A 19,512-nucleotide genomic window follows, 5' to 3' on the forward strand; every position below is an offset into this window, starting at 1 on the left:
TAATTTTTGTATTTTTAGTAGAGATAGAGTTTCACCATGCTGGCCAGGATGGTCTCGATCTGACCTCATGATCCACCCACCTTGGCTTCCCAAAGTGCTGGGATTACAGGCGTGAGCCACTGCGCCCAGCCACACCCCTGCTTCTATCGCCTTCTCTTACTCTTGCCATGGACTAATTAGGTTTTCTTTTTTTCTCCAAAGATCCAGTGCAAACCACTCTCTGATAATAAAGATGGCAAAAACTTACTTAACTCTGACCGTGTAAAGCATGTTCTGGGCATCTTCTTACCTGTACGGCCCCATGTCATCCTCACATAACTCTTTGAAATATGAAACGTGGTTATCTTTGTTTTACACATGAGTCAACTGAGCACAGAACTAAGGGACTCGCCCAGTCATACCACAAGTGTGACAGAGCCAAGGGCACTGATTATAGCCCATGCTCCTTACCACTCGCTCACCCGAAACCACCATTCCAGGCTTCTGGGCACTTGAACTCCCAACTGCTTGCCCAGTTCTGGCACTTCTAGAATCTTCTCGACATTTGTCTCCTTATCTGGTCCTAATCCCCACGTCTTCTCTCCTGGTCGTGGCTGTCTTGTCCTCTGTTGCCTTCAGCCTGGTAGTGGCAGGGAGAGAGCTAACCAAAGACTGCGTATTTGCCTCAGGTCATCTGCAAAGTGCATAATCCGTGTGCATGCAGTTGAGAGTTGGCTGAAAATCCAAGTCGGGACTTCCTTTAAGACCCCCTTTCTGGGTCCTCTCCCACCTTTCAGGCCCATCCTGCTGTGTCAGCTCTGCTCTGTAGCCACCACTCCTGACCCCAGCCACAACTAAAAGAGGCATCTGGACCTACCTTCCCTCCCTGCCTCTGCAGCCAGGTCCCCCGGAGTCTCTCCACCCATGTTGACAGCTGGCTCCTGCTTCAGCAAATGCTGCAGGGTGTTTGATTGTCAGCTTCCTGAACCAGGCCCAGTGCTGGGGACCCAGCAGGGTCACCTTCTGAGGATGGGTTTGTGGCCTCTGAAGAGCCTCTTGACAGTTTTAGCCTCCCCTCACTCAGCCCACATCAAGCAGCTGGGTTATAAAGAAGGGGAACTTGCTATTTAGAAGGGAATCAGAGAGAGCTGTCAGCAGGACATAAATATTCATAGAGGGAGGTTAGAACTTGAGTCCCTAAAACCTTGATTTGTGTTCGACCGTTTAAGCCTCATTAAAAAGTGGCAAATGAAAGTGGAATATTCAGTGGAACTGCAGATAAATTGGGCTTGTTCAGATAAAGGCCCCCGACTGCCAGCTCTGCAGGCTCTGCCCAGAGCATGATAGCAGATTGGCTTGGCCACTTGTGGTTTGCCAACCTCAATTTTAAGATTTTGCTTAGCATGAGTTCCTGGCCTTGCTCTGGGGGCAATTACCACTTGTTTGGGCACTTGGTAGCCTTCCAGAGGTGATGAGGGATGGAAGTCCCCAACCTGCTCCCTCCCCAGAATGACATGCAAACCAAGGCCTGGCTCAAAGGCTGTAAGGAGAAATCTCACCTAGGACTAAGACTTGCACTGGGCAATCTGCAAAGTGCATAATTTATGTGCATGTCTAGTTGTTTCTCCTTCTCCTAGCTTTTTCTAGCTTCTGTGGACATGAGGAGGGAGGGTTTCAGACTCTTGCTACATGAGACCTAAACCGTCTGTCCTAGCCCCTCAGTTCCACCCAAGCTCAACTCCACTCATTGTGGCTAAAAATACAAAGACTGCAGCAGGCTAGGCCTTGTGGTGGGCACAAAGAGGAGACAGATGGTCACTGTTACTTCTAGGACAGAAGCTTTAGACTCAGGCCTCTGCCAGGACCAGGCAGGTCACATATATAAGTGGAATGGGCCAATCTGTGGGCTAGACCTGACCTATGGGCTGCCAGTTGGCACCACCTAGAGACCCTTAGAGTTTGGGAAGATAGGGTTTGGACACAAACAGGAGGGCAACAAAGAATGCACTCAGCCTCATGAAGGAAGGACTGGTTAATCTGCCAGGAGGAGGAGGGTGGAATGCACCCCCTCCCCTGCCACAGCCAAGGGCAGCAGGGAAGCCTGGTGGAGGAGGTAGGGCATCAAGAATTAAGCTTTATTTGTGCTCCAGTGGAATCTGGTTCCCTGATTGTGGTTTCTACACCATAGGAAACTGAGTCTCAGGGTATTGTGGGGCTGGGCTGTGTGCTGGGGGTGCTGCTGTAAAGGGGAGGCCGCATGGTGGCCTGAGGCACTGGCATGGGGCTGCCACTCTTCCCTGAGCCTGGCTTCCCAGTGTTCATTTCCCTGCTGCGCAGGTTCCAGGTAGGCCTTTGGCCTCCCCAGGGACAGTCCCATCTCCTGGCTGGGTCTGTTTCCCAGGACTGCCCTCCTTTTGGGTGCCCATTAGCAGATAAATGACACAATTAACCAGGCAATTAACTCAAGGCTCTGCGGTTGCTCTCTCTCATAGGGCCCTGCCTATGGGGCTAGGGGTGGCAGTGGTGGTGCTGCAGGGCAGGGAGTGGATGGTGTGTCATTGCCAGGCCTTCCTCGGGAAGAAGGAAAAGTGGCGGACATGGAAGTGGCTGAGATGGGTGTTGGCCAGAGAGAGAGGCAGAAGTCCAGAGACTTGGAATGTGACTCCCCTGACACCCAGCCCCAGAATGCCTGCCACCCTCTGACCAGCCATCCTGGGAGGCAGGGATCTTACCTGCAGTCATTTATTACTAACCCTGCAGGGGCTAACTCCAGAAGCGAATGGGGCAGAGAACTGGCTGAGACTGATAAGGAGAGGAGTGTCCCACCCTGACTCCTCAGAAAGTCATTCCATTTGGGGGACCCCCATTCTTCCATTCATGAAATAGAGGTCTTATTTGCCATGTCTCCTAGGGAAGTGATGAGAATGAGTGAAGTCAGAGATGGGAAATGAAGCATTACGGGGCTCTGAAGCACTATTCAGTCAGCTGCTGGGAGGGTCACAGAGCCCCCTGAACCCTTCCACCCACTGACACCCAGGCTCGCGCCAGCCAGAGAGGTGGCCAGCTAAACACCTGGAGACTGAGTCAGACACAGGAAGATGGACTTTCAATGCCAAATGCATGGTGCCAGGACCCAGGTTTGGACAACCCAGTCCAGTATGTTATTAAACATTTCTCCACAACTCACATGTTTCCCCAAGAACACTTCTCTGAAACTCGAATCAAACAAATGGAAAAAACACATACCATAACTATTTTGCTACCTTGATGGTAGTAAAGTTTTTGCTTAAGAACCAAGTCAGAAAGGAAGAAAGGTGTTTTTGAGGATTTTTCTCAGTAATTTTTCTTGATTCTCACAGAAAAATGTTTATTTTTACAACTTGAACTACTAAGTTATTAAGATGAAATATGTCAATGAGAAAAACACCTTTGCATTGCTCCTAGATGTCTAATCACCTGGCCCCACATGTGTGGAGTGTTTGGAAGCCAGAGTTTCTTCACAGCATCTCCGCCACTTTAGGATACACCTGTGGGGAAGGTGTGTGCCGTGTCCAGGGTTCTGGTTGTTCCTGTTGTGGGCCCAACTGGGGCATCATGCTGGGGAGACAACAGATCAAGGGGCTGCTTCTCTCCGCCCCCAACCTGTGCTTGGCCCAGAGGGCTGGGCCAGCTGTGAGACCCTGGGCAACACCCACTGCTGTTTCCAGCGTGGCTCAGGCCACTGTCCTATGCAGCTGAGAGCTGAACCACGTGGAAGCAAAGGACAGCAAAACAAAGATACTCCAGGGAAGATAGGCCTGGGTGCCCTGCCCTGTGAAAATGAATGGAGGCAACACCTGTCCAAGAAGACTCCCGGAGGCCCTGCTTCCCGGTCCCAGTGTTTTGAGAGCTAGAAGCCTCAGCAGCCCACCTCTCTGTGGCCTTTGTTTCAGATCGATGGGCTAGAGGAGAAGCTGTCCCAGTGTCGGAAAGACCTGGAGGCCGTGAACTCCAGGCTCCACAGCCAGGAGCTGAGCCCAGAGGCCAGGTAATGCTCCTGCCCAGCTACCCCACCCTTCCCCATCGGGCCCCCACCCCTTGTATCTATCCCGGGTCCCCCAAAGTAGACCTGAGGCAGAGGGTTTAGATCCCTGACATCTTAGCTTCAATGTACCCCCCTCCCCCCGAACAAGACCGAAGCCCTGCCAACCTGGCATGCCAGCTGCCCCTCAAGTGGGAAAAAGGAAAAGGATTTGGGCCATGAAACTCCTTCCCCCTCACAGGAGGTCCCTGGAGAAGGAGAAAAACAGCCTAATGAGCAAAGCCTCCAACTACGGTAAGAAAGTTCCTTTCAGTTACCAGCCCCAGCCTCCAGTCCCCAGAGCCAGGAAGGGTCAGAAGCCCAAGGGGCCTGACAAGGCAGCAGGGAGCAAGGGGGTTCTTTGGGAGGGAGCCAGCCCCCAGAGGCTGCAGACACCCCTGCTAGGCCCAGCAGCCTGCGAGAGAGCAGGGTTGTTGCTTTGTTCTAAGGGAGGATGAGACGGCCTGTGGGTCTGTCTACTCTTTGGGATGAAGGGATGTGGCCGTGGCCAGGTCTAGAAGACACTCACTGACCCAGACATTGGAAGTCTGCTCTCGCCCCAGCCCAGCCCACCCCACCACACCCTCCCAGGAAAACCGTGCAGTGTAAGTGAGGGGTAAAGGAAGCCGAACCTCCTATTTGGGTACGGCAAGGGCTCCTGTGGGTGGAGCGATGCCGCCACCTTCTGGGCGCTGGGGGCAGAGGCAGGTAGAGGCCAGGCCTGGCGGGGCACTAGAGGGTGGCTGCAGGCTGGTGGGCTCCCTGCTGAAGGCTGGGGAGGACCACAGTCTACAGGTGCTCCTCAGACTTGTCTGTTCTGTTCTCCCCTGGGGGACCAGGCCTGTTCAAGAATCAGCCCCAGGAAGGCGCTAATGGCAGGGAGCCCCCTAGAAGTGCTGGTCTGATGAATGCCGTAGGCATAGTCCACACGTACCGGCCCTGCCTGGAGTTCAGCATGTCTGGCCCGGTGCAGCCTGGGCCTTGGACTCAGTCTGGCCTGACCAGAGTAGCTTTGCAGGTGTCTCCTCCTACTGCCCAGCACAGACAGGGATGGGACATCTGTTTCCCTTCAAGTTTAGCAGTTTTCACACAAAACCACACCACCACTCAATTTAGCCCTCACAGAGTACCCTCTACCTGCGTGTCACCTGGAGGGGATACTTATATACAAGTGTGGCCACAGAGCAGCAGATTTCCTCTAGAGTCAAGACCAGCTGCCTCACGTACAAAAACTGCATCCTAGCATCCCTAGATTCTGCTCAACCAGGCACCCGGCAGAGGGCAGGGACTCAGGAAACACGCGGCCCCACCTGGCACCTCCTCCACTGTCAGGCCCAATGAGGCCCCAGGTGCCCTCAGTTTCTGAGGTGGATGAGATACCTGGAAGGCTGAGCACCACACAGCCAACCCCATGACAGGCTAGCGGACTCACCTGGCGATGTCACACCACCTCCTAGCCGGGCTTTCAGGTGTGGCATTTTTGGTGACTCCTCACCCACCTCATCCTTGACCTCAACCACATTTAAGGAGCAATAGTTGAGCAGCATTGGGCATTGGGACTTTATTAGGCTGGGTCTGTAGCAGGATTTGGACAGATTAAGAAGGGCAGGGTCATTTTTATAGGTAAGGAGGTGGCTGGGTGCGTCTCTGCCCTCAGCAGTGTGTACCCACTCACTGGAGAGGCAGAGCAGAACAACAGATGGGCCTAAACTGCCTGTCCCATCCCTATCACCCTCTTTCCTCCCAGAGAAGGAACTGAAGTTTCTTCGGCAAGAGAACCGGAAGAACATGCTGCTCTCTGTGGCCATCTTCATCCTCCTGACCCTCGTCTATGCCTACTGGACTATGTGAGCCTGGCACTTCCCCACAACCAGCACAGGCTTCCACTTGGCCCCTTGATCAGGACCAAGCAGGCATTTCAAGCCTCAACAGGACCAAGGTGCTGGGGTGTTCCCCTCCCAACCTAGTGTTCAAGCATGGCTTCCTGGCGGCCCAGGCCTTGCCTCCCTGGCCTGCTGGGGGGGTTCCAGGTCTCCAGAAGGACATGGTGCTGGCTCCTCCCTTAGCCCAAGGGAGAAGCAATAAAGAACACAAAGCTACTCCCATCTGCTGAGTACATGTCATGGTCTGACTAGCAGAGGGTGGGGGCCGGGGGCAGGAAGGGGCAGCAGCAGGGGCCGCACTCAGGAATCAAGGAAGAAGAGATGTTCAAGGGAAAGCTCTGGCTTACAATTCAGAATAGAGGAGAAGGCCCCTAGCTCGAGTGGGAAGTGAAGGAGACAGTGGGAAGCACTTCCCAAGCCAAATAGTGGGAGTTACTTCCAGGGCTCGGGCACTGCTGGGGCTGAGCAGCAGACATTGTGCCACCTGCCCATCCCCCCACTACACACTGTCATGCCATCCAGTCAGTGCCATTGCTTATAATTATGGCAGAAAAAGTGTGGTCTGTGCAGTGAAGGGCGGCTTGGGGACTTGAAGTGGTCATGTGGCAATCCTGGGGGAGTGCGGAGTTAATCCATCTTCGACAGGCAGGCAAGGCTGGAGAGGCTGTGAGCGGGCAGCAAGAGTCATGGTAATGACCAGACAGACTTACGGTGACAGTGGCCAGTAAATCAGGTAGGGTTTGTAGTGAGAAGGAGGGGTGGGGCTGATCAGAGGAGGAGCTGTGGCAGGAGCAGCAAACTCAGACATCCCCTTTACCCTTCCACCCCCCAACTCTAACTCCTAGCTTAGGAATAAGGAGGGGAACAGGTAGGAGGCTGCAGCAAGGCAGAACAGAGGAAGGGCGTGGATAGCTGAGATGAAACCAATTAAGTAGGAAAAACAGGGACAGAGTTGCCCAGGGAGCTAAGGTCATCCACGAAGGACTCTTGGGGCTAAAGTGAGGAAGTCCAGCAAAGTGAAGGAGGACTTTGGGAGGAACCAGCACCAGGGCGATGACTAACTGGTGGAGAAATCAGCTGGGAACAGAGAAAGGAGGTGCCTGCAGCATCTGCATCCCCCGCCCCCAGGCACAGCCCCCTGCAGGCAGAACCAGCTCTCCTTGGAGGGAAGGCAGGCTAGGGTCAGTGAAACCATCTCTCCCTCCCTCTTTCCCTCAAGTCTAGTGACACTAATTGGTCTGACGCCTCTGTTATTTTAGTCACACAGACTGATCTTGGATTGTCACAGTGCCACCATGGAGTGAGATGTGTGATTTATGTAAGGGGGGAGGAAGGTGCCTCTCTGCCCTCCCGGGGTTGTAGGTTCATTCATTCTGCAGTCCCTGCTTCTAACAGGAGCTGCATAATTTCCCCCAACTCTTCTTTGGGCCCCCTCTTGAGCAGCAAGCAGCAGCCCTGGGAGCCCTGCAGGGGCCCAAGAGCTTGGACAGGCTCCGATTAAACAAACCCTCTTTTCTCTCCTCTGCTTTGAGTAGCGCTGCCTCCCCTTCACTTCTGACCCAAGCTGTTTCATCCAAGCCAGTCTCAGACCACAAAGCACTGAGGACAAACAGCAGCAGCCCCAACACAGAGCCACACAGGCATTAAAAATATGTTTATCTTTAATGATCCAAGATTCTGCAAGACACACTGATATACCCAGAATTGGGTGGAAATACAGCATCTCAGCTGTGCTGCTGCCAGCCTGGGGGTGGGGAGCTGGATGCTGGCTGAAGGACCCCCATGGTGAAGTCGATTCCAACCTCACGGGAGCCTCAGTGCCCTATCTCCATGGAAACCAGCCTGGCACTGGGATGGGGCCCCAGGGAGCCTGCATGAACATCTCTGAGAGGTATTTCCCATTAAAAACAACCACAGGTGCCCTCCCCCACCCCAAGCTACGGCCCAGCTCCCCCTCCTCTCAGCGTTGTCGGACAAGATAAAGGAAATGGGAGTGACCACATAATGACAAACAAAAGCAGACTGTACCTCCTATTAGGGAAGAAAAAGGAAGGGAAAGGGTAGCAAGGGAGCTGCACTTCCAGCTCAGAATTCTGTCAAGACCCTAGAGCGGCTATGGCAGACAGTGGTGCCTGACTGCCAGAGGGCAGCGCTACCCAAACCCCTGGAGGTACCCTTGGTTATTGGTGGGGCCACTGCTGCTGTGGGGGAGAGAAAGACAGGTCTTGGAGGCTGCTTCCTGCCATCTAGCGCTGCCCAATGTTTGGACCAAGAGGGGATGGGACCTAGGATGGCTCTACAACTCCATACTCAGTACGAAAGAGAGGGCTCCCAGGATCTCAATGTGGTATCAGGGACGGATGGCCCACACTCCTTCCTTCCCACCCTGCTGGACTGTCAGACCTCTGAGCTAGGAAGAACTTCAGGCAAGGCCAGGATGAATGGGGGAAGGAGACAAGAAAATCGTCTCCAACTTGGCATCAAAACAGTAAGTTCAAAGAAACAAAACCGTGATTTTTTATAGCAGGTTCTCCTGGCCAGCTCACGACAGCAGGTCTCCACCCACTCAGGGATGGCCCAATAAAAAGTTGGGCAAAGCAAGGGCATGGCTACCCTCAGGGCAGTGCATGGAACTCAGAAAAGTGAGTCTACAGGATGCAGGAGAGAACAGCAGAGCCCACAGCTCTGCCACTCTGACACGTCCTCCATCGGCCCCACGTGCCCTAGGCACTGACCTCATACCTGCCTCAGGAGCAGCTTCCTTCAGGCTGAGTCCTGGCAGGGGGAAGTTCCCAGGCAGGTGTCCCAGAAGGAACATGGGAGTGTTCTCTGCAGGGCCCTGCCTGAGCTCTTCAGGGGGATGGGGAGGAGGCCACCCACTCCTCATGCCAGGTGCAGTGCTCCCCAGTCCCTTTTCAAGAGAGGGAAGCAGCCAGCACTATGGGCCCCAGGTGGCCCCGTCTCAGGAATGACAGGGCATTCTGCAGGGGTGGCGCATCCTGAGGCTCTTAGGCCCTGTGCATCTGGATGAAGGAGAGGACATCCTCCTTGGACAGCTTGTCCTGGTCCTGGGGCTTCTGGGAGTCATGCACACGAATGCCATCCCCCCACTCCCAGAAGAGCCGGCCATAGTAGCAGATGCTGGGAGGAGAGGGAGGGGAAAGAGGTTAGGGGACTGCACCCAGATGGCATAGGGTCAAGTGTTCTTAAGGGTGTCAGGCGCAGGGATCTGTCAATGACTTTAGTTGAGGGTCTTCCCCCTGGCAGGCAAAAGGTACCCAGTAGGCCCTAGCTCTGCCCTGCCTCCCAGCACCAACTTTTCTCAACAAACAGCTGTTGCTGCTAATTGCATCCAACTGGATTCCTACAATGACTGATATTCCTGGCTTATCTGTCTGTGCTTCTCTAATAGAACAGTATTAGTAGTGTGGTGACAGAAAATGTCAGTGGCTAATTATAGGCACATTAGGGCTGCTGGGGAAGCCTATGACCAACAGTCTAATGGACACCGGGTCCTAAAGAGGGACAGCTGGGACCTTGAGTGCCAAGGGGCAGGGCTGTGGGCCCTCAGCATGTTCCCACCATCAGGCCGGTGTTGGAATGTCACCGAAATGTGGCTGCTCCATGGGGTGGATACGCTGCCGAGATGGGCCTTCACAGCCAGGTCCATAACCATTACGGCAGGTCCAGGCATCATGCTTCCCTCACCAGCTCTACCCAGGCCCAGCCACACCTGCAGGGGGCTGCCATCCCCACAGAGGTGTTCTCAGGCCTGTGCTCAGGGGAACCCCTACATGGGCAACAGTCTTAGGAACCAGGGTGTGCCCCAGGACAGCTGGCTGACATCCTGCAAGAGTACTTGAGGCTGCTAAGGAGGGCAGGCTTGGAGGAGAGCTACTTACTGAAATGGGGCAATGGAGTCTGCGGGGAGGTCAAAAGTAGAGTCCTTGGTTTTCTTATTGTAGAAGAATTTCTTCTTGAAGCTTTTGCTGAATCCCATAGTCCAGGGCTCTGACAGGAGGAAGAGGGGATGAAGCCCAGAAGGGGACACAAAGCACTTGTGGAGGACAGGTGCGTGCCTTCCTCCACTCCTGGTGGTCCTATTCCTGCCTCTCCCCAAAAGCAAGCAGGGAACAGCCCGTGAGGCAGCAGCCTTCATCACCAGCCCAAAGGGGCTCCAGGAGAATGACTAAGCCATGACTTCTCAACGACCCCACCCCAGTCTTGCCAACCTGCCATCAGGGTAACATCTCTAGGACTCTGACAGATATAGGACTCTGTTAGCCAGAGGGCTCTGAAGAAAGGGGGATGCAAAATGGAAGAAGCCAAGCTTGACTTTCTGGATCTGCACTGTCTACTGAGAAGGCCCTTTCCCTGCCATGAGAACAACACGTGCTTGTGTACAAGCTGAGCTCCTCTCCCTATTCCCTAACCAACTCCCAGGGCCCATGGAAGAACAGAAGAGGCTCAGGGAACACTGTCCCCTAACATACACCTCAGAGAAACACCAGCCTAGCTGCTACCCACCTTAGCTGGGAGCCCTTCGCTCTGGCTCAGGTAGGGTCTGGGCCCATCACCTGGTGGGGAGAGGGGAGGGGATGGCGGGAACAGTCCCTCCTCACCCACCATTCACTGTCCTGACGATGTAGAGGCCCATGGGTACAAAGTGCCGGTCATCACGCCCCGTGTAGCTGAGCTTTGGGGTGCCACTGGAGCCCTTGATGATCTTCATCTCCAACCTGACTTCCCCAAGAAGGTATTTACATGAGAGAGAGAAAAGGCCCTGGCTGATAAAATTAGTCTCTGACTAATAAAATCACCCCAACTGTAGTATCCGATCCTGGTTTGCCTTAAGACGAAACTGAGGCACAGAGCCGAGTGAGTGGGTGGCCATGCTGAGTTTAGAATTCAGGTCCTGAATTCCTACTCAGGCAGTGGAGGCAGGGGAGTAACAAATGACCCTGCTGTGTCACTGCTGCTTGGAGGATTTCAGGGTAACACCAGTAATGGTGAGATCTGATACCATGGGTGCCATGGCAATGCGGCCACTAAAGCGTTAATGTAACCTCCACATAAGCACATCCAGGAGACTGAGATCTGTGAGCACTCGCACACCACTAAGAATATGAGGACGCATTTATGCCCCTTCTACCCCTCTAGGCTCAATTTCCTCAGCACTGGGAGCTGGGATTTATGGTATTTCAAGCAGCTTACTGCTCTGCCCCTCGCAGGGCCCATCGTAACTGTGACAGCATCAATGAGCCCGTATTTCTGCCTGACACAGCCCACCCGCTCCCTCCTGATAGGATGCTGAAGCAGCTCTCAGCCGCGGGGCTCTTGACTGCAGTGGTGCTGCAGAGAGGCAGGTGAGGTGAGGGGACCATTGGAGCCAGTGCACCGCACCACCCCACCTCTGACCAGTCTCTACGAAACGGAGGATGACTCCAGGACACGGCCGCACCCCCACCTCCTCTTGAATCTGAGTTTCACCGGTCAAGTCACTCACCTGACAAAAATCTTCTCCATCTCTTCCAGTCTGTACACCTCCTTCACCCTGCGGGTAGAGGGACAGAGACAAAGGCTTCCTGGGGGACATTCTCGTCCAGGAGGCAGCTGGGAGGCAGAAGACTGCACCTGACCTTGGCTGCTGCCCCAGGCCCTCCCTGAAACCACCCAGCCCACCGGCAGCAAGGACACCGAGCCTGCCCTGTGGCTGTTCTACACAGACAAGCCCTGGGTTTCAGAGCTGCCAAGCAGCTCCTCAGGCCTGTGTCAGGGCAACTCGGGAGTGAAACTACAGATGCTGGAAGACAGGAGGGAGAAAGAGGAAGAAAAGTCTGGCAGACAAAGATGTCTCTGTCAGCATTCTCACCCCCAAGCCATCTTCACCATCACCAGAGGGGAGAAAACCAAGGAGCAGGCTCTTGCCCAGGTCTGTCCACGTGGATTTTAGGCCTTCCATAACACGTTACTGCTAAACAGTCCTAATAGTCCTATTATCCACAGTGGGTGGGGAAACCCTAACAAGGATGCAGGGCTCCTGTTTGACGCCCACGCTCAGCTCTTGGGGGCCCTGAACATGTCTTTGGAACTGCTAGTGGGGAAGGTTCCCAGAAATCCAGCAACCAAACCACAAGCAATGAAAGCAAGGTTCCCCCTGGGAGCTGTCTTTCAGGACCTAGCAGACAGGACATTTTAAAGTGCAGACAGAAATTCCTTTGAGACTTTCGCATGCCACCTATAAAGTGCATTCTCAATACTGAATTTAATTTTAACTAAGTAAATTTATGTTAAAAAGAACAAAAACAATGTGGATAAAGTGTAACTAGATACCTCAGTCTCCAGCCACATGAAGCCCCCAAGAGCAGGGCTAAACAGTACCCTTTGGCAATAACCTCAGACCTCAGCCTACCCTGGAAAAGTGTGTCCTCCATCTGTCTCCTCCTGACTCTGTTCTCTTCCTCCTTTCCCTCTCAGGGTCCTGGAACTTTCCCACTATCTAACATTACAACAACCCTGGCCTTCTCCCTCAGCACTGGGGGTCCCATTCCCTCAAACCATTCTTCTCTTTTTCATGTTCAAAATTCCCATTCCCTCAGCACCCATTTCTTACCTGAAAAAAAAATAAAAAGGCCAGGTGATGTGCTAACAATGCTCAAGTGGGAACGGGTGATTCATGAGGTGGGCTGGCACTTTCAGAAGCACGTGCAGGGCCGGGCGCGGTGGCTCAAGCCTGTAATCCCAGCACTTTGGGAGGCCGAGACGGGCGGATCACGAGGTCAGGAGATCGAGACCATCCTGGCTAACACAGTGAAACCCCGTCTCTACTAAAATACAAAAAACTAGCCGGGCGAGATGGCGGGCGCCTGTAGTCCCAGCTACTCGGGAGGCTGAGGCAGGAGAATGGCGTGAACCCGGGAGACGGAGCTTGCAGTGAGCTGAGATCCGGCCACTGCACTCCAGCCTGGGCGACAGAGCGAGACTCCGTCTCAAAAAAAAAAAAAAAAAAAAAAAAAAAAAAAGAAGCACGTGCATCTTAACAACAAGGATGCCTTAACCCCTCAGAATGAAGTTCACCCAGTGCCAGGCAGGATGGGGAGATGCTCTGGGGCAAGTCACCTACCTAGCACCCTCAAACAAACTTCTCAGCAAGAATGGTCTTGTCTCTAACACCAACTTGCCTAGTGCCCTCCACTGAGCCCTCCCATCCCTCACTGGACGGGAGCAGCAGGTACTGGCCAGAAAGCAGCATGGAGGGGAGGGACCACACACTCACCTGATGGGATTCATGTCAGGCCGACTGGGCTTGGAAACGGCTTTCACAAATTTCTCGGCAAGCTGAATTCTACAATCCAAACGGTCTCTCTCAGAGGCAAGCCAAGGATGCCTCCACCAGCACCCCTACCCCCAGGGCATTTTCACAGCTCCAGTCAGAGAACCTTCTGAATCTGCGGCAAGACTGCTCCAAGAGGCAGCACCCATGTCCCCCAGGATGCCTGCCCTGCCCTTCTCCACCGACGTCTTTATTCATGCCCCACCCCTGTGGATTCTGACCTCTAATTTCACTATGTCGGTTGGTTTTCCTGAAGTGTGCCTTCAGCTGTGCTCAGTCACCTCCACTAGAACTTCAAGTATCATCTTTATTGTATGTGTCTGCCCTGTCACCCCAAAGCATGGACACCACAGTGCACCCACTCAGATGAAGCAACTTAAATGGGACCACTCAAGCACAGGATATTTCTTCCAAGGAGTACCCCTCTTCCCACAAGGTTACCCTCTTGCTCAACCTTAAATACCTCAACCGGAGCAGCTGTGGCAAAATGGAGTGTGCTGGTATCTCTGATAACCAGGGCCCAAGCCCTAGCCAACTCTGAAGTGGCAACACCAATTCTCACCCTGACTTTGGGACCACCCAGTGGGTGGGATAGGGAAACTCAGGATGTGGACAAGCAGAGAAGCCCTGGGTGAGGGGCCACACCTCAGGAGGCTGCTGTCTTCCCAAGCTGCCCTGGTCTACCCCCACCCTCCCTACCCTGGGGCCCAGGTCAGACCGCTGGTTAAAGTGCTGCTCCCGAACATCGGTGCCATTCAGCACAAGGACATCGAGGATGTGGATGGCACTGATCTTCCGCTGGGCCTTCCCCTAGAAGGATAAGTAAGTACACTGCCCAATCTGCCAGGCGTCAGCCTTCAGGCCCCACTAACCCCCACCATGGCATGCTGGCTCCATTCCGCCTATAGCCAGGGGAAAGGTAGGGCTCTAAATATTAGCAGAATATTTCTCTTGTCTCCCTCCCAGCTGCTTCTCAGAATGACTGGCCTGGGCTTCTGAGCAGGGTAAGATCCAAGGCATTGGGTGATGAGGCCCCTTGAACCTCAAACCCAGTGAGGTTGCTGCCATGGCACTCCAGCCAGGATCTGGCTTACACCCCTTGCCAACTGTTCCTACTGACTGTTCTGAATGTTACCATACAGATTTCATAGTCATGGCTCCTGAGAAATAACAAGTCTCTTCTTTCCCAAGGGATCTCTGGTCAAAAGCTAAATCAGCTGCTAAAAAATACCCAGTAGACTCAGTAGGGCCCTCAATGCACAGAGACAATCAAGGTCTCCTCTGACGCACAGAAACTGTGCTCCTCCTTACCTGAACCACTGTGGCTTAGAGCAACTGCTCCGGGAGAAGAGTCATTATAAACCCTTAGCCCAGCCTTCGGCCCTGTCAGCCACCACACAGTGTAACCAAGTTAACTCAGAGCAAAAGGCCAGGTTCAGCAGCTCCCTAGTCCCCTAGCTGCAGGGCCAACACTTGAGCAGAACCATCTCTGACCTCCCCTTTCAGCTCATGCACAATTTCCACAGATAGCAGAGTGTCCCGAGGCAGCTCTGTCTTCAGGTCTAGCTTGATCCAGCGGTCTGACTGGCGGCCATCCCACGTGTAGATCTGGGATTTCTATAGGCAGAGAGAAACAGTCGGGTAAGGAAGGCATGGACATCGAAGGATAAAAGGCTTACTTCTCAAAAGAGCTTTTAGTTGGCAGCTACAAACTGATGGGACTGGGAAATGTCAGAAGAAAATGTCTATGAGAAATTAAATCCATTATACTTTAGTGATAATGATAGTAGTGTTCTCCAGTGCCTCTGCAGAAGAGAAGCAGAGATCTGGCTCAGCCTTGGAACAGGCGCAGGGCACCACTCAAAAGACCTAAGTCCATAATTAGTGGCCCTCAAAAAAGATCCAATTTCGTGTATGTCTAAGGTGGGTTTGGTGAAGAATCCAGAGAGCAGAGAAGGAAAGAGTAAGTAAAATGAGAAAAAGACAAAGTGTGAGAGGACACAAAAGAAGAACTGAGGAAGACAGGATCAAATTATATAGAAACACAAGTCAAGAGTTGAAAGAAAAAGCAATGACTTTACCCAGTTAAGTAAGATAAAGAGCTTGCCAAGGCTCTCCCTCACCTCATTTTAGACTCCAGGGGGCCCAGGGTAAGGACAGGGAGTATCTTTGCAAGATGGGGGATGGCATGGGGTGGTGGTGGTGTTGCAAAGGAATGGCTGCATGGGCTCAAGCCAGATTAGCCTGCTGACCACGCTGCTAGCCTGGGAAGCTCTGTATCACAAGAAAAGCGGCAGTGTTCCCTTTAGCAACGCACAGAGTTGAAGAAACAAATGAAAGAATGAACGAATGACACTTGGCAAACTCAGAGGAAGAAAGGAAATACAGTTTCAAGAAATACCTTCACTACAGTTAAAGCAACAGCTACTTAGTGCCAAGAGAACATGTACCAAGTGTGGCAGGCAGCAGTCCAGATTCCCACAAACGGCAAATCCACCATCCCAAGCAGGGCAGGAAGCCAGGTGCAGACTTACCCCCAGGCCGATGAGGAACTTCTGCTCACTGCCAGACACCATGCAGCGGTAGTCAAACACAGGGCGGATCTTCTCCAGGGTTTTAGAGGTGAGCAGTGTGGGCTTGTAGCTGAAGATGTCAATCTCAGTGCCCTGCAGCCACGAGTCAGAGAAAACACTGTCAGGTTGGGGGAAGGGACAGTATGGGTGCCTATATGGGCTGGGGGCAGGCTCGACAAGGCAAGGGACAGGAAGCATTGGCTCTCTGAAATACGCTCCCCTGCACCCCCTTCTCTACCTAACTGTGCACTAAATGGGATCTATTTCCATCTGCTTGGAATGTTCCTGTAGGACCTATTAGGAGAGGCTGGAAAAGTAAAGAACACTGAGTCCCCAAGTACAGATCAATTTACCAGACCTATAAGAAAATGTCACCAGAATATAAAAGCTGCCCCTTCAATAAAAGTAAAAGCAAGGATTCTCCAGCAGTTGTTTTGAGAACAGTTTAGTGATCTCTTTACCCCATTTAGAAAATTGTACACATACAATTCTTTTGAGGGCATCTTGAACCTCGGTCTCTACTCCCTGACCCCTACAAAACCAGCACAATTGCCCATGATCTGGGCCAGATTTAAATGAGGCCCAAGTAAAAGCTGGAGGTTGAGTGGTAGGAAGAATCAGGGCAAAAGAACTCTGAGGACCAGGTCACCAGAAATAAGACAAAGAAGCTGGGGTTAGGCCAACCATACTGTGGGCTTTCCTGGCAGCTCCCTTCACCCTATGCCCAGCTCCCTTGTCTAAGATCATCCTATACTCTGTGTCCCTTTTGTAGGCAAATCCCACGGGACCCTGAACTTGCCAGGGTGACACAGCCAGAACCACCCTTTGGGTGGCAGGAATGCTGAGCACAGGCACTGAAGATGAGAATCTTCCGTTGGCCTGACTGCTCTTGGGGAATTCAACACCCTATACCAAAGGTTTCCCACTGTGGCAGCCTTAGCTCTGCCCCTTAGAATCCATGAGGGGTGTCTGCACAAACCCTCTGGAGGCCATGCATTTGGGGCCTCAGTGATACTATCCACATCTAGAGACAGATCTCTAACTTTTTATTTCCACCACAGATACCAGTCTTACCTGGATTAGCTCAAAGAACTTTGATTTGGGGTCAGAGGAAGAAGGAGCCACACGAGCCTGGTCTGGGATCTGAAATAAGACAGCAAAGAGCCTTGACTTTCAAATGCCCGTTTGACTGAGGCCGTGTATGAGTGTACGCAGGTGGAGGATAGGGTCAGACTGGGGAGGAGGAATGGCACACAACGAAGGAGGCTAGGCTGACAGGGATGGAGGTGGATAATTCACTCACTGCTCCCTTTCAGACCCTGTGGCAATGCACCCCAAAGGCTACTTCCCTTTCTCTGGGGCTCTCTGTGGTCAGTGCTGCTACATGGGGCCACCAGTTGCAAAACTGATGCCAGTCCACCTCCCCACACCACCCCCCTTAGTCCTTTCTGACCCAGCTGCAGGGTCAAACCTGCAGTGAAAGGGCCAAGGAGGTAACTACCAGCAATGCTGAAAAGTCAACCTCTGGGATGCTGTGAGGGTAGCATATATTTTTGGATGCGAAGAGACCCTAAGGTGACAGGATTGGGAGCTAACCCCATTCTTCTCTACGGCTTCCCTGCCCCGAAGCAGCAATGAGCTGGGGGAGACACTCACCCCCCAGAGTCGGAGGCACTCCTTCCGGATCTCTGCCTGTCGAGGCTCACTCAGTGTCCTGGGAGTATGAAGCCAGTCAGTGATTAAAATCTCTACGAGACACAGGAGTGCCCCCAGTGCACCCCTCACATCCCACAGAGAGGAGGCCTGAATGAATGAACATGTGAGTGTACACACAGACACTATGCTGCCACTGGCCCAGCGTGATTACAACACATGCAAGGCTCTCCTTTTGAAGACAGGAGCTCCTACATGAAATGGGATTACCTGCCCTTCTCACCACAATGGGAAAGGAGAAAGTGTCCTCCAGACCACCTGGATGCCAGGGTCCTCTCTGACACCCCTTTTCAATCACCCATCAACATGTTCTAGCTCCTCTTCTGCTGACACAGGCCATACTAAACCTGTCTCAGCAGATGTCACCATGCCCCACAAGGCTGAATTAGCTTATGTTCACCCCCTACCAGAGGTTTCTCTGATCAGTCCTACCTCTCCTCTCTTGATCACTCTTTACTCTGTGTCCCCTGAACATTATGTATTCTACTTGTGCTATGCCACTGTATACCCTCTGATGCACTGTTCATAAACTTTCCTGTATCCTTTTCCTGGGTTACTCTTATCTGCCCAAAGACAGTGTAAAGTATTTGGGGACAAGGTTCATGTCATATGCTTCTCTGGCATCCTTCAGAGACCACAGCAGAGTATGAGATAAGAGTAGGTGTTTTAAAATGTTTCTTGAAATGAAAAAACAACCAGCTTGGGGGAAGGAGCAAAGCAAGATCTTCCCTTGAAATAGGTGGTTTCTGAAAAGTGGGCAACACTCACGTGTCTTGAACAAAGGCATGGATTTTCGCCAGAGCTTTGATCTGCAGACCACAGTGGCTAAAAGAAAAAAAAAATTGTTTGATCTCAGGATTACCAAAAAAGACAGGTAACTGACATCAGGACAGAGAGGTTAAACTGGAGCAGTGGCCATCTACGTTTGGTGAAGGAGCTGGAGAGCTGAGAAAGAAACCCACACCCCACCCCACAGTGCAGTTACGTGGGGCTTACTGAAGGATGAGGGTAGAACAGGAAAACCAAGTCACTCAGTTCTTAGATCCCAAGTCCTACTAAAAGGAAGCTTCTAATCCCACCCTTAAATCATCTGAGAGTAGAGGTGAGCTCATTCAAAGCCCAGACTCGGTTCAACTATAGACTAAGCTTACTCGACCCATGTATAGTAACAGCCACCCTTTCTACTTTAGTCTTCACTGTTCTTTACATACAATGCCTGGCATTTAATAAAAAATTATGAGGCATATGATGAAGCAAGAAAATGCTACCCATTGGCAAGAGGGAAAACAAGCCAAAAGAGTAAGACCCAGAGATGGCCCAAATGTTGGAATTCTCAGATGGGGCCTTTAAGATAACTGTGATAAACACGTTAAAAGATCTACTGGAAAGGGTGAATGACATATATAAATAAAAAGGTGATTTTCAGCAGAGATATAGAAACTGTATTTTTTTAAAGGCAAACAGAAATTCTAGAAATGAAAATATGTTCGAGATGAGAAATTATTTTGCTGGGATTGGCAGACTGAACATAGTAGAGGAAAGAACCAGTGAACTTGAGGACAGACATGTCAATAGAAACCCAAACTGAAACATAAAAGAGGAAAAAAAGTGAAAAAAAAAAACAAAAACGGATCATCTAGGTATTGGGGACAACAGCAAACTGCTTAACATAAACATAATTGGAGTTCCAGAAGCAGAGGAAAGAATAAAACAATATATTAGGCTGGGTGTGGTGGCTCACGCCTGTAATCCCAGCACTCTGGGAGGCTAAGGCTGGCGGATCATCTGAGGTCAGGAGTTTGAGACCAGCCTGACCAACATGGTGAAATTCTGTCTCTACTAAAAACACAAAAACTAGTCAGGCATGGTGGTGGGCGCCTGTAATCCCAACTACTCGGGAGGCTGAAGCAGGTGAATCACTTGAACCCCAGAGGAGGAGGTTGCAGTGAGCTGAGATCGCACCACTGCACT

The 19,512-nt window shown here is 52.2% G+C and overlaps 2 protein-coding genes across 5 annotated transcripts in view; one reads left to right on the forward strand and one right to left on the reverse strand.

The window, feature by feature from the left end:
• The window catches only part of CCDC167 (coiled-coil domain containing 167), a 21,627-nt gene extending 11,546 nt beyond the window's left edge, over positions 1-10,081 (forward strand). The window contains exons 2-6 of one of the 4 annotated variants that reach the window (XR_001002055.1): positions 3,912-4,006; positions 4,242-4,294; positions 5,787-5,886; positions 7,597-7,813; positions 9,888-9,931. Coding sequence is in view for 2 of the 4 variants with exons in the window: in XM_011944505.1 (XP_011799895.1) it covers positions 3,912-4,006; positions 4,242-4,294; positions 5,787-5,886; positions 9,888-9,903 (264 nt within the window). In the remaining 2 variants the exon portion in view is untranslated. Of the gene's footprint in view, positions 1-3,911; positions 4,007-4,241; positions 4,295-5,786; positions 6,146-7,596; positions 7,814-9,887 lie in introns of those variants that run through there. The other 3 variants (XR_001002058.1, XM_011944505.1, XM_011944513.1) reach the window with 3 other exon arrangements.
• The window catches only part of CMTR1 (cap methyltransferase 1), a 48,663-nt gene continuing 36,716 nt past the window's right edge, over positions 7,566-19,512 (reverse strand). The window contains exons 14-24 of the mRNA XM_011944496.1: positions 18,310-18,366; positions 17,485-17,542; positions 16,903-16,971; positions 15,790-15,921; positions 14,750-14,872; positions 13,974-14,065; positions 13,199-13,267; positions 11,429-11,476; positions 10,549-10,661; positions 9,825-9,933; positions 7,566-9,063 (exon numbers count right to left, since the gene is read on the reverse strand). Coding sequence (XP_011799886.1) covers positions 8,931-9,063; positions 9,825-9,933; positions 10,549-10,661; positions 11,429-11,476; positions 13,199-13,267; positions 13,974-14,065; positions 14,750-14,872; positions 15,790-15,921; positions 16,903-16,971; positions 17,485-17,542; positions 18,310-18,366 — 1,003 coding nt within the window. The 3' untranslated portion in view covers positions 7,566-8,930. The remainder of the gene's footprint in view (positions 9,064-9,824; positions 9,934-10,548; positions 10,662-11,428; positions 11,477-13,198; positions 13,268-13,973; positions 14,066-14,749; positions 14,873-15,789; positions 15,922-16,902; positions 16,972-17,484; positions 17,543-18,309; positions 18,367-19,512) is intronic.

This window comes from Colobus angolensis, unplaced genomic scaffold, assembly GCF_000951035.1.
Source record: "Colobus angolensis palliatus isolate OR3802 unplaced genomic scaffold, Cang.pa_1.0 Scaffold105, whole genome shotgun sequence".
Lineage (NCBI taxonomy): Eukaryota > Metazoa > Chordata > Mammalia > Primates > Cercopithecidae > Colobus > Colobus angolensis.